Source organism: Vicugna pacos, chromosome 1 (genome assembly GCF_048564905.1).
Source record: "Vicugna pacos chromosome 1, VicPac4, whole genome shotgun sequence".
Classification (NCBI taxonomy): Eukaryota; Metazoa; Chordata; class Mammalia; order Artiodactyla; family Camelidae; genus Vicugna; species Vicugna pacos.
Window position 1 is genome coordinate 13,409,465 of NC_132987.1, and position 18,629 is coordinate 13,428,093.

At 36.9% G+C, this 18,629-nt stretch overlaps 2 protein-coding genes across 3 annotated transcripts in view; one reads left to right on the forward strand and one right to left on the reverse strand.

Moving 5' to 3' along the window:
- ACAD11 (acyl-CoA dehydrogenase family member 11) overlaps positions 1-1,602 on the reverse strand; it is an 81,552-nt gene extending 79,950 nt beyond the window's left edge. The window contains exon 1 of the mRNA XM_006214566.4: positions 1,133-1,602. Within this exon, the coding sequence (XP_006214628.1) occupies positions 1,133-1,281 (149 nt within the window). The 5' untranslated portion in view covers positions 1,282-1,602. The remainder of the gene's footprint in view (positions 1-1,132) is intronic.
- UBA5 (ubiquitin like modifier activating enzyme 5) lies at positions 1,462-18,044 on the forward strand. Of its 2 annotated transcripts, none has more exons than XM_015248144.3 (12): positions 1,462-2,242; positions 7,592-7,637; positions 7,750-7,839; positions 10,525-10,634; positions 11,449-11,535; positions 12,217-12,301; positions 13,051-13,155; positions 13,335-13,462; positions 14,670-14,805; positions 15,971-16,046; positions 16,192-16,298; positions 16,844-18,044. In XM_015248144.3, the coding sequence occupies exons 1-12, from the start codon at positions 2,082-2,084 to the stop codon at positions 16,922-16,924; spliced, it is 1,212 nt and encodes a 403-aa protein (XP_015103630.2). In that variant the 5' UTR covers positions 1,462-2,081; the 3' UTR covers positions 16,925-18,044. The 2 variants fall into 2 exon arrangements, with proteins under 2 accessions (XP_015103630.2, XP_015103629.2); XM_015248143.3 differs by having other exon boundaries at positions 1,463-2,242; positions 16,841-18,044.
- Positions 18,045-18,629: the final 585 nt, after the last annotated feature.

Here is an 18,629-nt window from a genome sequence, read left to right on the forward strand (position 1 = left end):
AAGAACTCTAGGAGATAAATATTACTATCTTCATTTTGTCAAAGAAGGACTCAATGCTCAAAAGGGTTAAATAACTTGTCCAGATTGCCACAGCAAATTTGAACTTTGATCTGTTAGTTTGTTTACAACACAAGGCTTCTAGGCTAGAAACCTCAGCCATTTTTTTTTAATTCCACCTTCTCCTTCATCCTACAATATCTACTGCAACAGGTGCCTTTTAATTCTATACCCCCAAATTCTCTGATCCATCTCTTTCTCTTTTTAATTTCTCTGAAATTGGTAGTCAAGGAATACAAATGCCAGTGATAAATGCCACTGGTATACAGTGCTATTACAGTGTTTAAGACCCTTCACCTATATTCATTTAATTATCAGGATTACTCAGAACAGGCAGATATTTGTTACAGATTATGCACCTAGTTCTCAGAAGGTTCATGTAACAAAGTTTTAAAATTCTCAGGCAATAAGTGGCAGACCTAATTTTCTGGAAGCCAGGACTGCTTCTATAGCTCTGTATTTATCAAAATACTATTTTTAGAATCAAGTTTCTTTTTAGACTGTTTTCTATTATAAAACATCAGACTAGAGCCAGATTTATGGTGGATAACAGTATTCTCAGGATGATCATCCAGTTCCATTCCCTAACTCCAAAAAGAACTAAAGCCCAAAGTGGTGCTGTGATTTGCTAAGTGGAAGGGCTAGGATTAGAATTCAGATCCCACAGCAGGTGCCATTAACTCAGTCTCCAAGAATATGGCCAGTGTGAAGGGAATTACATCTGCTTTTCAGAAAAAAAGATCTAATGGTTACAGAACAAAAGTTGAGGAAAGGCCTCTTCATATACCACAGAGCTTCCAATGGTAATTGATTCACTGAATCCTCGAGGTACATAATTGTTAAAGATTTCTTCTCATAGCTGGAATCGTGAATGTTACCGTGTTTCCATCATTGCCCTCGAAATGGAGATACCTAGAATGAAATTCGGGTGATGGCAGCTCCCGCCTGCAGAGTGTGTGTCACTGTAGGAAAAAGAAACCTGATGGGGGAAATTGGGAGTTTCCCACCCAGAGCGAAAAGAAGAAAAGCACAAGGTACAGATAACGTTTCTACGGGGGAAGGCCGGCGGCGATACCTGTACTGGGCAACGGTCAGGTTGGCCTCGGGCTCAGCCCCAAAGCCGGGCAAATGCTGTTTTAGGTAGGCCTCCAGGGACCTGCAGTCGAACTTGTGCTGGGGCAGCACTTCGACCGTGTCGGGCTCGCGGGAGGCCCTGGTCTCCATGATCGTTGCTGCCTCCTCAGACCAGAGAGCCGCAGAAACAAGTCTCCGGGGATCGGACACCACTCGGGAGGCGCTGCCATGCAGTAGCCAGGGGGCGAGGCCGGAACACCCCCGGAAGCCGGCTCGCGGCCCCAGCCAATCACACACCGTAGGCGCCGTTGCTGGGCAACACTGGCCGGCCGATTCTCAGGACTTGGGCATTAGTCGGGAAATGCCAGAAGGGCCTCAGGTGTACTTGGGTTTTAAATTTTCAGTCAGCCTCAGAGTTGGAGGCCTCAATTCTAAAGAAAGCAAGCAAAGTAAAGTTAGTCCCTAAGGGCAAGTAAGAACGGTCTGGCCTCTCCCACCTCCAAACTTAATGCACCAGCAGGCGGAAGACCCATAAGGTCCGGTTCAGAAAAGGGCCCGTCAGGACCTCGAACCCAGGAATAAAAGATCCCGGGGTTACTCCTAGTCGCCCGGTTGGAAAGGCAACATCACAGGCCGTGGGCTCTGGACACCTATGACCCCTGTCCTGCTGCGGCCTGGTCTCTTGGCCCAGGCGAAGAAGGAAGCTGAAAGGGGCGGGTTTTTTTAATCTGAGGGGGGAGCAATGACTGCAACGCACCGGAAGCGGCCTGTGGGCGGCCGCAGGGAGCTGCGGAGACGTGTCGGTCCGGGAGGCGCTGGGAGCGCTTCCCCCGGGGTCTGGGCTACGAAGGCCGCCGCAAGGTCCTCGCGGGCCCAGCAGGCCTAGCAGCGTGGGGCGGCGGCGGCGGCGAAGGCCGGGGCTGGGAGCGCTGGCAGCCGGGGTCCCAGCCATGGCCGAGTCTGTGGAGCGGCTGCAGCAGCGGGTCGAGGAGCTGGAGCGGGAGCTGGCCCAGGAGAGAAGTCGCCGGGCCCTGGGGGGCGGCGACGGTGGAGGCGGTCGGGTCCGCATCGAGAAGATGAGCCCGGAGGTGGTGGACTCCAACCCCTACAGGTGACCAGCGTGGCGGGGCGAGGAGGGCGAGGTCACGGTCTCCAGGTGGTCAGGAGTGAGGCGCCCCCAGCTGCTGTCCAGCTCATATGGCCTCTCATCGGCCTTTTCTTGTTTTGGGGGCCCTGTTCCCAAACGGCAAGTCCAAGTTTTAGTACTGGTTAAGAGGTGTTCTTTCTCTTTGTGAAAATATAAAAAAAAGTGAATCAGCCATATGGTGCTGCTCCTGTGTTTCCCAAGGACACGTATCCAGTTTCCTACTACCCTGCTGTTAGCCTTCCTCGCTCTGCATAAAACTGATAGTAATAACTTTCAGAAGATGACACCAAAAGTGAAACCCGCTAAGCGTTAACTTCGAGATTCATAAAAGCTTGTTAGTGTTTCTTAAATTAGGGGCGTGGTAGGAATAGCTGGATTCGCTCTAAAACCATTGGACTTAACCAGTTCTGTCCGCTCGTCTCCTTTTTTCGTTTCCTAAGAAGGTTTGTTAATCAGCAGGCCGAACATAGCTCTGTGGTTAACGGTATGGACTCTAGAGCCAGATTGATTGGATTCAAATCTTAGCAACTGAGTAACCTGGAGAGAGTTCTGAATTTGTTTCAGTTTTTCACTCCTAATATCTCTGTCGAGTTGTGAAGATTGAAATTGTCAGTATATGTATTCTTAGAGTAGCACCTGTATATGTTAAGCCTTGTACAAGACTTTATTGTTCAGTGCATATAATAACAGTTTCTGAGCTTTCATTACTTGCTAAGCACTTTGCATGCATTGTCCCTTTACTCCTCAGCACAACCCTAGGAGATTGGTACGATTATTTTACCTCCATTATGTAGGTGAGAATATTGAGGCTGTCAGCAATGTTGTGACCAGCCTCAGGCCACAGAGCTAATAGTAGCTAATAAGGCTTTAACTGACAATAGGTTTGTCTTACTCCAAAGTTCACATGGGACTGCCTCCCCAAGAAAAACAAATAAGCCAGTAAGTAGAGTGGCTTAAAACTGGATAGTTTTAAAGTAGGTGAAACAGGAAAGATGTTATTGTTGCTCTTTTCCTTCAAAAAGCAGGAGAGTTTGGGTTGTAAAGACCGGTTTTATTTATGATGTATAAAGCCTCAGTGGAAGTCTTAGGGTACATGTATCTTTTTTTTTTTAAACAATCTAAAATACAGACCACTACTTAGGCACAAAGATGTTAAGTCCAGTATTATTTGTGACAGAAAAACCTGACGAAATTATAATTGTTCCATAATTACAGAAAAGTTTATATTAACCCAAATTAAATGAAATCATCATGCCTGATTCTTGGTTTTCTCTCATTCATCTTACTACCTGTTTTTTTTTTCCTTTCAATTTTGAGATATAATTGACAGGGTGCATATACTTTAACTGTCTTGCCATGTATGATGGGTTAGCCATTCAAAATTTTTACAGATTGAATAAGCATGAACTGACATCTCTAATCAGAATGAGTGGAAACTATTTGGTTTGGCATCCTTAAAGATTTTTTAACTTTACAAGTGAAAAACTTATAGCATTATCTCCAAGAATGAAAAGCAAAGGAATGTGGATCAGGTATTTAGAATCAATCTTTCATTTTAATGTGGGACGATTTCTTGACATTGTAATAATCCCAAACCAAACTTTCAGAACTCAAATCTAGACATTAAGTATTTTGTATCTTATTTGCACCATTTGTCTATTAAAACTGCTATATAGGAGATGGCAGTTGTCACCCAGAGCTCTGCAGTGTACATGGAAATTTGATAAAATTTAGACTAAATTTTTTGAATTTTTGCTCATTAAGCAAATATTTAGTGAGCACTTTTTCATCTCCAGCCCTATTGAATAATATGTACTATTAATTGTGATTATTGCATTTGTTATGCATAGACATGGAATACAAAATAGACACAGTCATTTCCCTCAAGGGATTACCAGATGAATGTGAGATAGAAAGGTAGACATGGGATTGCAGTGTGAGTGGTAAGAATTATGATAGAAAAAGTACATAGTTGTCAGAAAAATATGGAGATTTGTAGGTGTTCTACATCTTTTTAACTGCATCTGGCGCTATAATAGAAATACAACATAAAGCCCCTGACCCTCAAAAAACTTTTGCTTTAGTTTTGGAGATTCAGTGGTTGTGGAAATAATGATCAACACAAGTAAGTGTAAAATTATGTGGTATAGTATATAATTAGATGCATGTGGACAACAGGAAGAGTTGAGCAGAGGCTTTAAAATTAGAAAACTTGGTTTTCAATACTGGCTCAAAAACCCAGCCCTGAATACTTGTTTGCCATTTAGCTGATCTTAGGAAGTTAATTAACATGAATCCTTTCCCTCATTTGTAAAAGGAGGCTGCAATACATTCTTCTCAGGGTTATTTGTAAAGATTAAAGAGAGCGTCAATGTAAAGATGGCAGGTTGAGCACAGGCATATATTATAACTGTCTACCCAATCCCACTAAAATGACAGTAAAGGAATTTTTTAAAAGGAATAAACCCCCATTGAAAAAGTGGAGGATTTCTATTAATAATGGGGGGAGGGTGAGTTCCTGTACTTGAAGATTATAGTAACACAATTTTAGAAACCAGAAAAGGGATGGATGACTGATAACTATTTTTAAGGATCCAAAGAAATTGACCCTAACGCCTGCAACCCAGTTTATACTACAGAATTCCCCAAAGGCTCAAGAATAGGCATAGATCTTTCTAGAAGGGCTTAAGGTAGGGCTAAAAAAGATAGGGTTAAAAATCTGTTGACAACAGCCCAAGTTTGCTACTCCACTTTGGGCAGCAAATGCCTCTCCCTACTGGGAGAGAAGACTAGAGATTTACTCATTGAGAGTGAAATAGATGATTTCTATTAAATAATAGAAGCAGGTCTTTGTACTTGAAGTAAGGGGATTAACGAAATGTTTACATACTGAATGCTAGGACTCCCAGCCTTGCTCTTCCACTTAACATCTCAAAATTGATGGGCATAATTACCTTACAGGGTGGAAATTGAAAGACTGTTCTCCAGAGAATCTGGGAGAACCAAGAAGAAAGACTGAAAGACACTGACATTGTGGGTTTCTCTAAGGAACCAGGACAGATCACCCTACAGTGAAGCCCAAAGTCAAACAAATATTGCCCCCATCCTTCCCTTTATTAGTGTCTGGCTCTTAATATGAGCAGAACAAAGGATAAGAGAAGTTCCTAACATGAAAGAAAGAAAATAAAAATGTTAATTTGAATGGACTATATAAGGGAAACACAACCCCAACATTATCTTTAGTATCTTCAGAGAGAGAGAGGTATCACATAAATGAAACAGAACAGGATACTGCAAAGTAATTCGGAGGATTAAAAAGAATTCTTGCAAGTGGAGAATAACAAAATGAAAATCTCAATAGAAGGGTTGGAAATTAAAGTTGAAAAACTCAGAGAACAGAGCAGAAACTAAAATGATGGAAAATAGTACAAGATAATTAAAAGTAGAAGATCAGTCCAAGTGGCCCAACTTTCAAACAGTAGAAGGTCCAGAAAGTCCAGGAAAAATAAACCAAGCAAACAAGTCATCACATTCTTCAGGGAAATTTCCCATAACTGAAAAAAGTGTTTCCAACTTGAAAGGGTCCACATAATGGATGAGAAAAGATTCATTCTAAGGCACATCATGAGATTTCAGAATCTAGAAGACACTGGAGCAATACCTTAGAAATTTTAAAGGAAAATTATTCCTAATTTAGACTTTTATACCAAATGAAACTATCAAGTGTGTGTGTGTGTTATAGCCTTCTATGATTATGTACCCTTTAATTTGATCTTTTTATAAAGAAAAGAATTTTGATAAAGAACATTTTCAGATGTACAAGTTCTCAAAATTTATCTTCGTTGGACCCTTTACAAAGCTACTGTGAGATGTTCCAACCATAGCAAGAGAATAAATTAAGAAATAATCTAGAGCAAAGGCTCTTAATCTTTGGTGCGCATCAGAATTATTTTGAGGAGCTTGTTAAAACATGGACTGTTAGGCTCCACATCCAAAGTTTGATTCGTTTTGTGATTACAGAGTTGGGGCTCAAGAAATGGTATTTCTAGCAGATTCTCAGTTGGTACTGTTACTGAGCTACAGACCATACTTCAGAGCCACTGAGCTGTAGGATACAGAAAGCAGGGGATTAAAACAGAATAAAGAAGTGAAGGGAATTTGTAATGATGAAGGGGGAGCCCAGGATGGGAGCAGTGTGTGCAGATGGGAGTCAGCCTGTGAGGACATTTCAAAGATCCTAGTACATCTTCAAGAAGATAAAATTGCTGGAACACCTCATGCACATGACTGTATCTAGAGGAATTTTAGACAACTGGGGTTGAATTTGTGGAAATACATAGGAAATTAAGCATGAGGAGAAACAATTAGCTTCAAGGGTAGGGATTATATAAGAAAGGGTAAGCTCTAATATACTGCATTGCCCAGTTGTGAACGGTATGAACATCTAACCAAAATAACCAAAAACAATATTAAGAGGCTGGTGGGATGAGAAATATTTGTGTTCAGTAGGGATCAGTGATAAGAAATCTTCAGCTAGTACCTAAAATTGAAAATCAAGAAATAACAATGTTAGCATGCTTTTTTTACAGATATGTCGGTAGCAGAGTTTAAAGTGAGGGAGGAGAGAAAAATGGGGTTGGATTCAGAAGACTGCTGAATATCCCAACAAGCCTGCCGGAGTGCAAATGAATGGAATTTGTATATATATGTGTATAGGGTTAAAGTATAAATATTAAAAAAAAAAAAAAAAAAGCTAAAACACCGAAGAATAGAACAGACTAGCATAATGAGGTAAAGTACCTGTTAGAGTCCTTGGCCCAGATGTGCTTACGAAAAGTAGACATTATCTGTTAATGGGCAGAGGCAACAAGTGAACGGAATTCTAGCCACAGGATTATTCTGATGTTAAATGTTAAATCTGAGTGTTAAACATTAAATATTTACATATACTAATAAAGCATAGGAAAATGTTGAAATTTCACTTTGACCCATCTCATCTGAACACTTAACATTTAAGTCAGTAGGTCTCAATCTTGACTGCACATTAGAGCATCTGAGGAACTTCAAAAAAATCTTACTTCACAGGCTACGTCTGGGAGGGTTTTCAGGCATCAGTGTTTTTAAAGCTGCTGAGGTGATTTAGTTTCATCTGGTAAAAGCCAGCTGAAAAAGACCCCCACCTCCCGCCCGCCACCCGCTCCCACCAACAGTTTCTTTCTCACAGTTTAGTTTCTGTGATAATGTATGTTTTACCTGTATCACTATTATTTAAAAGATTTTAAGCTTTAAAACATTCTTTTTCTTTGTTTTAAGCCGTCTGATGGCATTGAAACGAATGGGAATTGTAAGCGACTATGAGGTATGATAAGCTTTCCCAAGTTTTTGAAGATGATTTCAGTAAATGAAAATAATTTCTGACATTTTCAATGAAGAAATATTAACCAACACAAATATAATATTACATTTCACAGAAAATCCGTACCTTTGCTGTAGCGATAGTGGGTGTTGGTGGAGTTGGCAGCGTGACTGCTGAAATGTTGACAAGATGTGGCATTGGTAAGGTAAAAGCATTTCTCTTTGCCTGTCATATAGGGAACCTACTCACTTCTGGAGAAGTCAGGTACAAATTCGGATCTTTTTCTCATTACTGATGGTTTATTGATTGGTGGCATATTTATTCAGATTGTTCTTTCTACCTGGGGGGTGGGGGAAGGTTTAAGACATAACTCTACCAAAATGGGAGCTGATATTATTGCTAATTAAACAGGGACTACCTAACTGTGTTCAGGAACTTTTTAGTTTGAAATAATATATAAACAATTTGGACTTAAGTATTTTAGCAATAGAAGTTTAGGAAAGAAGGCTGTTAAATTGATGAAGTGTGTGGATGAAACACTGAAACATCCAAAAAAAAAAAATTCAGACAAGACAGACTAAGAAGCATGTATCTTTCTGACTCCCAAAAGTGAACTGGTGAATACTCCAGATTTTTTTTTAACCCATGCATTTTTTTTTCTTTTTTTCTAAAATTAGATTGCAGGTAGGAGGGAGAAGTTAACCTTATGCTAGAAGTCAATCTTAGATTTATAAAGGCAAAGCCCATGGTGTTAGATAAGCTTTCCACAATTATATACCCTTTTATTTGTCATTTTAATGAAGCAAACATTTTCCCACAAAGTATATCAGTTGCTTTTTAATATGTTGATCTACTTCATGCCCCAAGTGGCTTCAAAGTTGGCGCTCATTTACCGATACAGAAAAGATAACACCAAAATACTAACAATGTTTATTAACATTTCAAAGTCTTTGAAGAAATTTATAAAAGCCAGTCAACAACTGGCTGACATAAGGGCCCTGGCTGACTGACTGAGAATGGCAGTGATCATGGAAATCTGCAGGTCTCAGTTTTGAATGTGCAGCAGTATCACTTGGAAGGATTGTTAAAACACAGATTGCCAGACTAACCCAGTGGTTTTGATTCTGTAGGGTCCAGGTTGACCTAAGAATTTGAATTTTTAACAAGTTCCCAGAACCCAGATGGTTTTGATGTTCTGAGGACTAAGCTTTAAGAACTGCTGGGTCCTATTCCTCCTCAGTTTGGTCCCTGAAGTGTACCATGAGCATCACCTGGGAGCTTGTTAGAAATGCAGATTCCCAGGCTCTACCCAAAACATGCTGAATCAGAATCTATATTTTAACAAGACTGTCAGATGATTCATATGCATATTAAAGCTGGGGAAATGCTCCTTTATTTCTAACAAGCTTCAGGTGATGCTAGAGTGAGCAAGGATTTACAGTAGCCAGGATCTGGAATAGTGGTTATCATCTGTAGTTAGAATCACCTGGGACGTTTAAAAAACTGACATCCATGCTGCACTCCATAATGAGTTAATCAGAATCTCTGGGGCTGGGACCCTGACATCTGTATTTTTTTATTCCAGTGTGCACTCAGGTTTGTAAGCTAAGAGTCTACATAGGTTAATTTCAGAATTCTTTTTTCAATATGTAAAACAGAGGAACAAGAAGCTGATTTATGGGGTTAAGTAGGGAAGTGGAGGGTTGGAGACCCAGGGCCCACTGCTTATCCCTGAAAGTTTATGGAATTCCCCAGGGCACTCTGGATCACCAGATCTAGATGAGCTGCCTTGTTTTACAGATGAGGATACAGGCCTAAAAAGTGAAAGTGACTTACCCACGGTCAGAGCTAATTAGTGACAGTTACAGCTCAGACATCTGTCCCCAAGTTTAAGATTTCCTGCACCTTACTCATAACCCAGCTATGAAGTTGAAACTCAAATTTAATACTTGACCTGACCTAATAAATATTGCTAAGAATGAGCTTAAATAAACCATATTTTGAAGATTCTAATTAGGGTTAGAAAATTATCATAGAGGGTGTAAGTGATATCTTTTCTAGCAAGATATTAAGTGTTACCTAGGTGTTGTTTTTAATGGGTGGATTACCTTTTTTTTAGTTTCTTTATTGAGAAGATGAAAATCTCATTTCTGCTTTTATTGTTAAATTTAGAATGCTGAGAATTATATTACAAAGTCACAGAATTTTAGATAATGTAGGGACCTCATTGGGTTCAACCTGTTCTTACTGATAAATGGATCTTTTGGCCACTTTAAAGTTGTGTGAGTGTGACAAACGCTGTCATGTCCAAGTATGTAGCAGGAAACAACAATTAACTGACTGGAATAAAGTTTTAGCCATGGTATGGGCATATATAGTATCATATTCAAGAAAGGAATCATGTTACACTGTGGTTTTAAGTTATAGCATTTGTTTTTACCTTATTTAAAAATTTCACTTATCTAGTGGGTTCCTGGCTTTTAGCAAAAAATTGGAATGAAGTAGAATTTTGGCATAGTTTTTAAAAATTGCATTGAAATGGAGTGATTTTTGAGCCAATCGTTTAGAAAGGCATTACAGCACTGTGGTCCGGGTGCAGGTGCTGGATTGAGAATGTCTGAATTTGAGTCTCATTTCCACTGCATATTAGCTGAGTGGCTTTTGGGCAAGTGCCCTAGTTGTCCCATTTCTAAAACAAGGATAATATTACCTATATACTTACCCCATATGAGGATTAAATGAATTCATGGCACCTAGTGTTTCACAGTTAGCTATTAATATTACTGTCAAACTGCTAAACCCATCAAGTGTAAGGCCCACTAGTTGATTAATTATTTTCAGTTTGTTTTTTTGTATGTTTTTCAACAGAATACCACTGTTTTCATTTTAGTTGCTACTCTTTGACTATGACAAGGTGGAACTGGCCAATATGAACAGACTTTTCTTCCAGCCTCATCAAGCAGGATTAAGTAAAGTTCAAGCAGCAGAACATACTTTGAGGTAAATGGAATAGCAATTGAAGGCAGTGAAATTAGTGAAATCTTGCTTTGTGTATTTGGTATGAGTTAACCTATCAGATAAATGGACCTGAATTTTTCTCTATAAAAATGCAGGTTTCAGTTATCTCTTCGATCTGCAGCGGCAGCTTTTTTCTTTGTAGGGCTAGATAATAAATATTTTAGGCTTTGAGGGTCATATGGTCTTTGTCAAAACTTCTTCAACTATACAGTTGGAGTGTGATAGTAGCTGTAGGCAATATAAAAATGAATGAGCACGGCTGTGCTCTAATAAAACTTTATTTATGGACTCTAAAATTTATATTTCATATAATTTCACGTATCATAAAATATTGTTCTTATTTTGATTCTTTTTTTCTTGCAACGATTTAAAAATGTAAAAACCATTCTTAGCTTGCAGACCTTACAAAAGCAGGTGCCAGGTCGATTTGCCCTAGGGGCCATAGTTTGCTAACCCTTACTCTAGGAAGTTTCTTTGTGGCCCCAAACATACTTGCACTGAATTGAATAGGAAACAAAAAAGCTCTTTTGTCAGGCTGAGCTGTAACTAACAGAGGTAATAAAGGCTTAATTTCCAGCATATAAATTGTGGGATTATTTCTGTAATGCTTCTGACAGTCTACTTGTTTTGAACCTGGTCCTTGAGGTGGGACAAAAGAGAACTTTCGATTTTCTTTGAATAGCTTGAATTCCATTTGTCTACCTCTGTTAAGTGATCTTTAGCTCTTTCAGTTCTTTTTCCTGCTTTCTCTTACTGTTCTACTAGTAGTTTTTATAATTCCCTTTTTCCCTCTTAGGAACATTAATCCTGATGTCCTTTTTGAGGTACACAACTACAATATAACCACTGTAGAAAACTTTCAACATTTCATGGATAGAATAAGGTAAAATTTCATTTATGAATATTTTGCACAGTGTCCAGCTTACTTTAAGTATTATTAGAAAATCTGTTGATTAATTCAATGAGTTGGTAGGTTGATATATATATGTATTTATATTATTTATATATTTTAAATAGTTAATTTTTGTGTGATTTTTATGTATTGGGAGCTCACCAAAAAGTATATATTGTCCAAAAAACAAGAGTAACAACAAAATAAAAAACAAGCCCCCGAAATCCTGTTATTTAATTATATAAAAAGGGATCCTCATAAAATTATAAGTCCTGGGTTCCAGATTATATTTCTATCTGAAAGTGGTTTTCTGCAGAGACTGTCAAAGCACCACTGAAATGTTGACTTGTATTCAGTTAACTTACTACATTTCCATTTGCAGTGAAACTAGAGTAAAAGTCTGTGACAGCTGAGAGGGAAATGGTGACTTTTGTGAACAGACTTTATACTTCTTGCAGCCTTGTACGTGTTGTATAAGAAGTATTGTAATATCATTGATATTATATTCATAATAGTTAATACTCGATATGTACTGGGTCTTTAATATTAAATACTGTGTTATAATTATACTCAAACATTTACTGAAAGAATAAATATGTGACTGAACAAATACAGTCTAATTAGAATATATTTTGTGTCCTGATTTTTTTCAAATAAAATTTCTTTGCTTAGTAATGGTGGATTAGAAGAAGGAAAACCTGTTGACCTAGTTCTTAGCTGTGTGGACAATTTTGAAGCTCGAATGACAATAAATACAGTGAGTTTTCCTATTGTGTAATATGTTATACTTGTGGATTTTCCTATATGTTCTGTCAGTATATATTTCCCACCCTGAAAATAGTTCTGCATTAAATCCTTTGATAATGTGTTTTATTTATTTTTAATGTTCTCTCAGCCTATTTTTGAAATTTATTCTAATGGGACCTGTGTAGCCTTGTTGGTGTGGCGTATGTTTCAGTATCCTACTCTCTCTTATGCCAGGAGAGGAAACTAAAACGGCACATAGTTCTGATGTATAGTTTAAAAAAATAAATATATTATTCTGTCTTATTCTTGGTCAGCATTGGTTTTAACTTTGTTCATTTTTAAGTAAATATGTAAATACATATAAATTGCCTACCTATACAATTTCTCAAGAATAAAACAATTCTTTTGATTTATTGTGTTTTTAACTTTTCAAATAAAATTTTGCAATTTTTATTGCTGAAATTATTTTAGAAAAATGAAGTTTTACATTAATATACTAAGAAAACCAGTGAACAATGGTTCAGTTTAATTAGATACTTATTGACTACTTGACTGAATGCTGTCAGTTTACTTTTTGAGTAGCCTGGCAATTGCTGAGGAATTCTGTTACTTACAACTTTATCTATTTGTTTCTAAATATAAATTTTTAAAAACTCTTTGTAATCCATTTAAACTCCAGCTTTTCATGAAAAGGATTATGGTGAATTACTTCTTGCTTTTTTAATGTTCTTTATTGTGTTTTCACCTGTTTCTGTTAAGGCTTGTAATGAACTTGGACAGACATGGATGGAGTCTGGGGTCAGTGAAAATGCGGTTTCAGGGCACATACAGCTCATAATTCCTGGAGAATCTGCTTGTTTTGCGGTATGCGTGATTCATTTTGGGTATTTTTCCCTGTTAAGTCATAGAGTTCCTGGGGCATTGAAAATGCATTACAGTTCAAAGAAAAGCCAAGCTTGGAATGTGACGGAGTGCTGTTTGGAGCATCCTACACTTTCTTCTTCTTTGGTTTGAAGTCTTGTCTTTTACTCTTCTTCATGTAGTGCGCTCCACCACTCGTAGTTGCTGCAAATATTGATGAGAAGACTCTGAAACGAGAAGGTGTTTGTGCAGCCAGTCTTCCTACCACCATGGGAGTGGTTGCTGGGATCTTAGTACAGAATGTGTTAAAGTGAGTGAGGGTTAATTTTTCTGAATAGTCTTGTTTGCCTTTGAAAAACATACCAAATATTGGAATTACCAGCTAAGTATTTGATTTAGTTTTTTAAAAATTTAGTTTTAGATACACATTTAAAAATATTATATATGTTTAATATATGGTATACTTTTAATTTATATATAAACATATCTTAATATGTTTAAATATATATTAGATAACATATAGTAACACACATATTTGTGTTACTCTCTGCATTTGAAATGACTCTTTTTCTTTCTGTTGTTTATCTTTTGTACATGATTTTTCCTCTATTTGTAAGCTTCTAAAAGGAATCAGATTTGACTGGGAGAGCGCCAGGGAGCTTTATGGCATCCTGGAAGTGCACCATTCAGCCGGCCCTCCATATCCTTGGGTTGTGCACCTGCAGATTCAATTAACGGTGGATTGAAAATATTAAAAAAAAAAAATTTCATTAAGTTCCAAAAAGCAAAACTTGAATTTGCCACATGCTGACACCCGTTTATATAACATTTACATTGTATTTACAACTATTTACATAACATTTACATTTTATTAGGTATTATAAGTAATCTAGAGATGATTTAAAGTATCTGGGAAGATATGCACAGGTTGCATGCAAATACTAGGCCATTTTATATAAGGGACTTGATTTTGGTATCCTGGGGGTGGGGGGTGTTCTGGAACCAACCCCCATGGATACCAAGGGACAACTGTATTTAATCACTGTAGTGATCATGGGTGAGTCCTTCTGTAAAATTTTACTGAGATTTAATACAAATTTAAGATTGTAAACTTTGCAGTAAGTTATATATAAAAACTTAAAAAAATTAGATTTACTACCATATGTCAGGGATTTTTGAGATACACTTCTCCCACATTTTAACTTCTCTGAAATCAGTATGCTTCTTATAGTTGTTGACATGTCATAGTTTAATTGGCAACATTTTATCTTTATTACAGATTCAAAAATAATAGTGCATTCTGTGTTTGAGGAAGTGGAGTGATCTTTTCTTGACTGCATTCATTCAACAAAATCTACTATAAGCCAGGCTCTGTAAACAAGATTAAAAAATTGGTTTTCTGGGTTGCTAAAAAAATCATTACTTTCACAATCATATTTTAAAAATTCATTTACTTTTTCCTAATACTCTTAAGGTTTTATTTCTTTATTTGAGTCTACTTTGATTTGTTTTCCTAGGTTTTTGTTAAATTTTGGTACTGTTAGTTTTTACCTTGGATACAATGCAATGCAGGATTTTTTTCCTACTATGTCCATGAAGCCAAATCCTCAGTGTGATGACAGAAACTGCAGGAAGCAGCAGGAAGAATATAAGGTATATGTCAATCTGTCACAATGCATGAGAGACCAAATTGCATAGGACAGTAACTTTAAAAAGAAGAAATTATTATTTAGATTTGGAATACAAGATAAATGGGTTCTGAAGTTTTAAAGTTCTGATTTATTCATCATGCTTTAAAAATGAAAATTCTGTTCAGAGTCTTTTCTTGCTTTTGGTAAGATAAAGGCCCGTCTGAATTCTTTAAAAACATTTTTTTAAATTTTAATTTTTTAAGCTAAAATATAGTTGTACAATATTGTTAATTTCAGGTGTGCTGCATAGTGATTTGACATTTGTATACATTAGGAAATGATCACCATAAGTCTAGTTACCATCTGTCCCCAAAATTATTACTGTATTATTGACCATATTCCTATTGCTGTAAATTATATCCTTGTGATTTATTTATTACATAGGTGGAGGTTTATACCTCTTAATCCTTTCACCTGTTTTGCACCCCCACCTCCCCTCTGGCAACCACTGTTTGTTCTCTGTATCTGAGTCTGTTTTCATTTTGTTTTTTAGATCCCACATTTAAGTGAGATCATATGGTATTTGTCTGTCTGACTTATTTCATTTAACATAACACCCTCTAGTTCCATCCATGTTGTCACAAATAGCAGGGTTTTTGTAATGGCTGAGTAATATTCCATTGTATATATATTCCACATCTCCTTTATCCACTGATCTATTGATGGACATTTAGCGTGCTTCCATATGTTGGCTATTGTAAATAGTGAATGAACATTGGAGTGCATATATCTTTTTGAATAAGTTTTTGTTTTCTTCAGAAAAAATACCCTGAAGTGAAATTGCTGAATCACATGGTAGTTGTATTTTAATTTTTTGGGGAATCTCCATACTGTTTCCCGTAGTGGCTGCACCAATTTACAATCTCAATAGTGCATGAGGGTTCCCCTTTCTCTCCATCCTTGCCAGCACTTGTTATTTTGATGGTAGTCATTCTGACAGTTGTGAGGTGTTACCTCACTGGTTTTGGTTTGTATTTCCCTCATGATTAGTGATGTTGAGCATCTTTTCATGTGTCTGTTGGCTATCTGTATGTCTTCCTTAGAAAAAAGCCTGTCTAAATTCTTGATTAATGCTTCATATAACTGAGAATGAGTAAAAACACTTTGACACTGTTTGATTTCCACAGAAAAAGGTAGCAGCACTGCCCAAACAGGAGGTTGTTCAAGAAGAGGAAGAGATAGTGCATGAGGACAATGAGTGGGGTAGGAAGCTTTCATAAATGGATATGGCAGCATGAAACCACCTTTATGGGAGTCAATCTAATTGTAATTAAGGTGATACAAATTTTGAATGATTATTGCTCATTAAGCTCCTTAAAGACTTTTAAGATCAAGTTAAACTTTACAGGCATTGAGTTGGTATCTGAAGTTTCAGAAGAGGAACTGAAAAATTCTTCAGGTCCAGTTCCTGACTTACCTGAAGGAATTACGGTGGCATATACAATTCCCAAAAAGGTACACCTAAAATCTCACTTACCATAAGTAAATATCATATAGAGAAAATGTCTTATCTTCTTTCATCTTCAACCTATTTTATAATGCCAGTGCAGTGTTTCCTGTTTTAGATATTTTACATTATGGGCATTAAGATGTGTGAAAGAGAGAGGTATTCAGTGTTAATGTGGAAATATTCACAGTACATTTTAAACTGTTTGAAAACAGACGTGAAATAGTTTTGTTCACTTACTGGTAGATCAGGTGAAATAGATTTGATTAAATGACAGTGCCATATGTATACTGATAGTTTTAGCCACAATACCATTTTAAAATACTTCATTAGAGATCTCAGGACTACTGAAATTACTGCCTTGCAAATGAAAAGACTGATGGGGAAGGTAAACGCCTTTGTCTCCCCTAAAAATTAGAAAGCATACTTATTAAAGAAAGTTTACTTTGTAAACTCGTTGAACAAGGCTAAGCTTACTGATGATATGTGCCTAAGCATCAAGAATTTTAATTGGTTATTTTTTCACCATGTTTCCCTCATTTATTGATAGCAGGAAGATTCTGTACCTGAGGTAACAGTGGAAGATTCTGAAGAAAGCTTGGAAGACCTCATGGCCAAGATGAAGAACATGTAAATAATGGACTGGCCTGTATTTTATTTCCTGTGTTTAAGCCTATTCCCTTGCAATTAAAAAAAATCATTTTAAAACAGAAACTTGGGGCAACATCAATTGATGTATCTTCACTAAATTGTTATACTTTTTGAAAATACTGTTGAGTATTGCTTGTTGCTCCCCTCCCCTTCAACTAAATCAGATACTCTCCTAAAATTCATGTCTTATTCTAGGAAGAAAACTTCGAAGGATTAATGTAGGCAGTTATAAGTCTTATCAAAACTTAGCCATTGAACTGTTTTGGCTTTTTGGGAAAGGTAGGAAGAAAGGACCATTCTGATGCCACATTCCTTTTCTTTCCAGTAATCCTTTGTAGTCCGTTGCCTGAGGCTAGTGGACAATACAGTAGTGTGTGGTCAAATATAGGGAAAGGACAAGAGATAGAACATACCGATTGGAGCCAGCACGCACCTACTCATTGTGTTTGGAATTGCTCCCTACAAGAAAACTGGCCACTACTGCTAACTTGGCCAACAATGAATTTCAAATAGTTAACCCTTAAAATAAAAACATCCTCTCAAATGTTTCCTGATGAAATACAAGTTGAAATGTAGTCAGTAGAAAAGTTTGCAAACCTGTGAATTTTATATTCAAAACAAGACAAAGGCAAATAAAAGGAAGCTCTCTTCACGGATAGTCAGATAAAGGTATTTTCAGGATGTACAAATTATATTTCTGCACCGACTAAGGAAAAGCATTTCATCGGTGGGACACATATCTGAGTCAGTGTGCTTTACTGAGGAGCAAAGGATAAATTTAGGCTAAGATTATCTGAATTACACCCATCATATGGGCTACCTCCTGAATACTTTATTTCATTTAAATTTTATATTTTAACATTGGCAAGGATTTGTCCTGGATAGTGGGCAATGAAAGAGGCCTAAATTGTCTCTGCAATGACTGACATGTATTTCTTCTTGGGGAACAGTATCATTTTCCCTGATCATGACCATTCAATCATAAACTGATAAACTGGTTTTGTCTGGAGTTTGCATACAAATAATGAAGGCTTAGAGAGCCTTGGTTGAAATAAATTCCTAATGATTTAAAGACCAATAAAGAAACGTGCATGTGTAACCATTATCTGTAGGCTGTTACTATGCTAATCTCCTATTTTGATGATTTGTTTTTGTTTTGAAGATATAAATGTTTAAATTCTATTTCTAGGGGAAAATGTTAGTAAAAAATTGAAAGTGCATTTCCCACTTGTAAAATAAGGTTCTGAAAACCGATTTCAGAAAGTCCCAAATATCAAATATGTTCAGTATATTAGTTTTGAGATTTTAGGATACTGTGATTCTTATGTTTTAGAGTGATGTCAGGAAAGTATGGGCATAGTTTTTCTAGCCCTGAAACTTATTTATGCTATTATTTTAAAATTTAGTGTATTCATCTGTAAAGTAACTTTTCTAGTTACTAGAGATGCTTTGAATTTCAAAAAAGAAAATGCAGTCTTTCTAAATCTCATTTTTGGTACACTAATTTGCTAAGGCTTTATTTATAAGTTTAAAAGTTTATAGTTGATAAAGTATAATAGTTAGAACTTACCGTTTTCTAAAGACCTTTTTTTCTGTTCTTAATTGGCACTGTACCCTACTAGTGTCTTATACTGTACCAAATCTAATCTAATTTTTTTGTCTGATATCTTCCATTAAAGTGATTATTT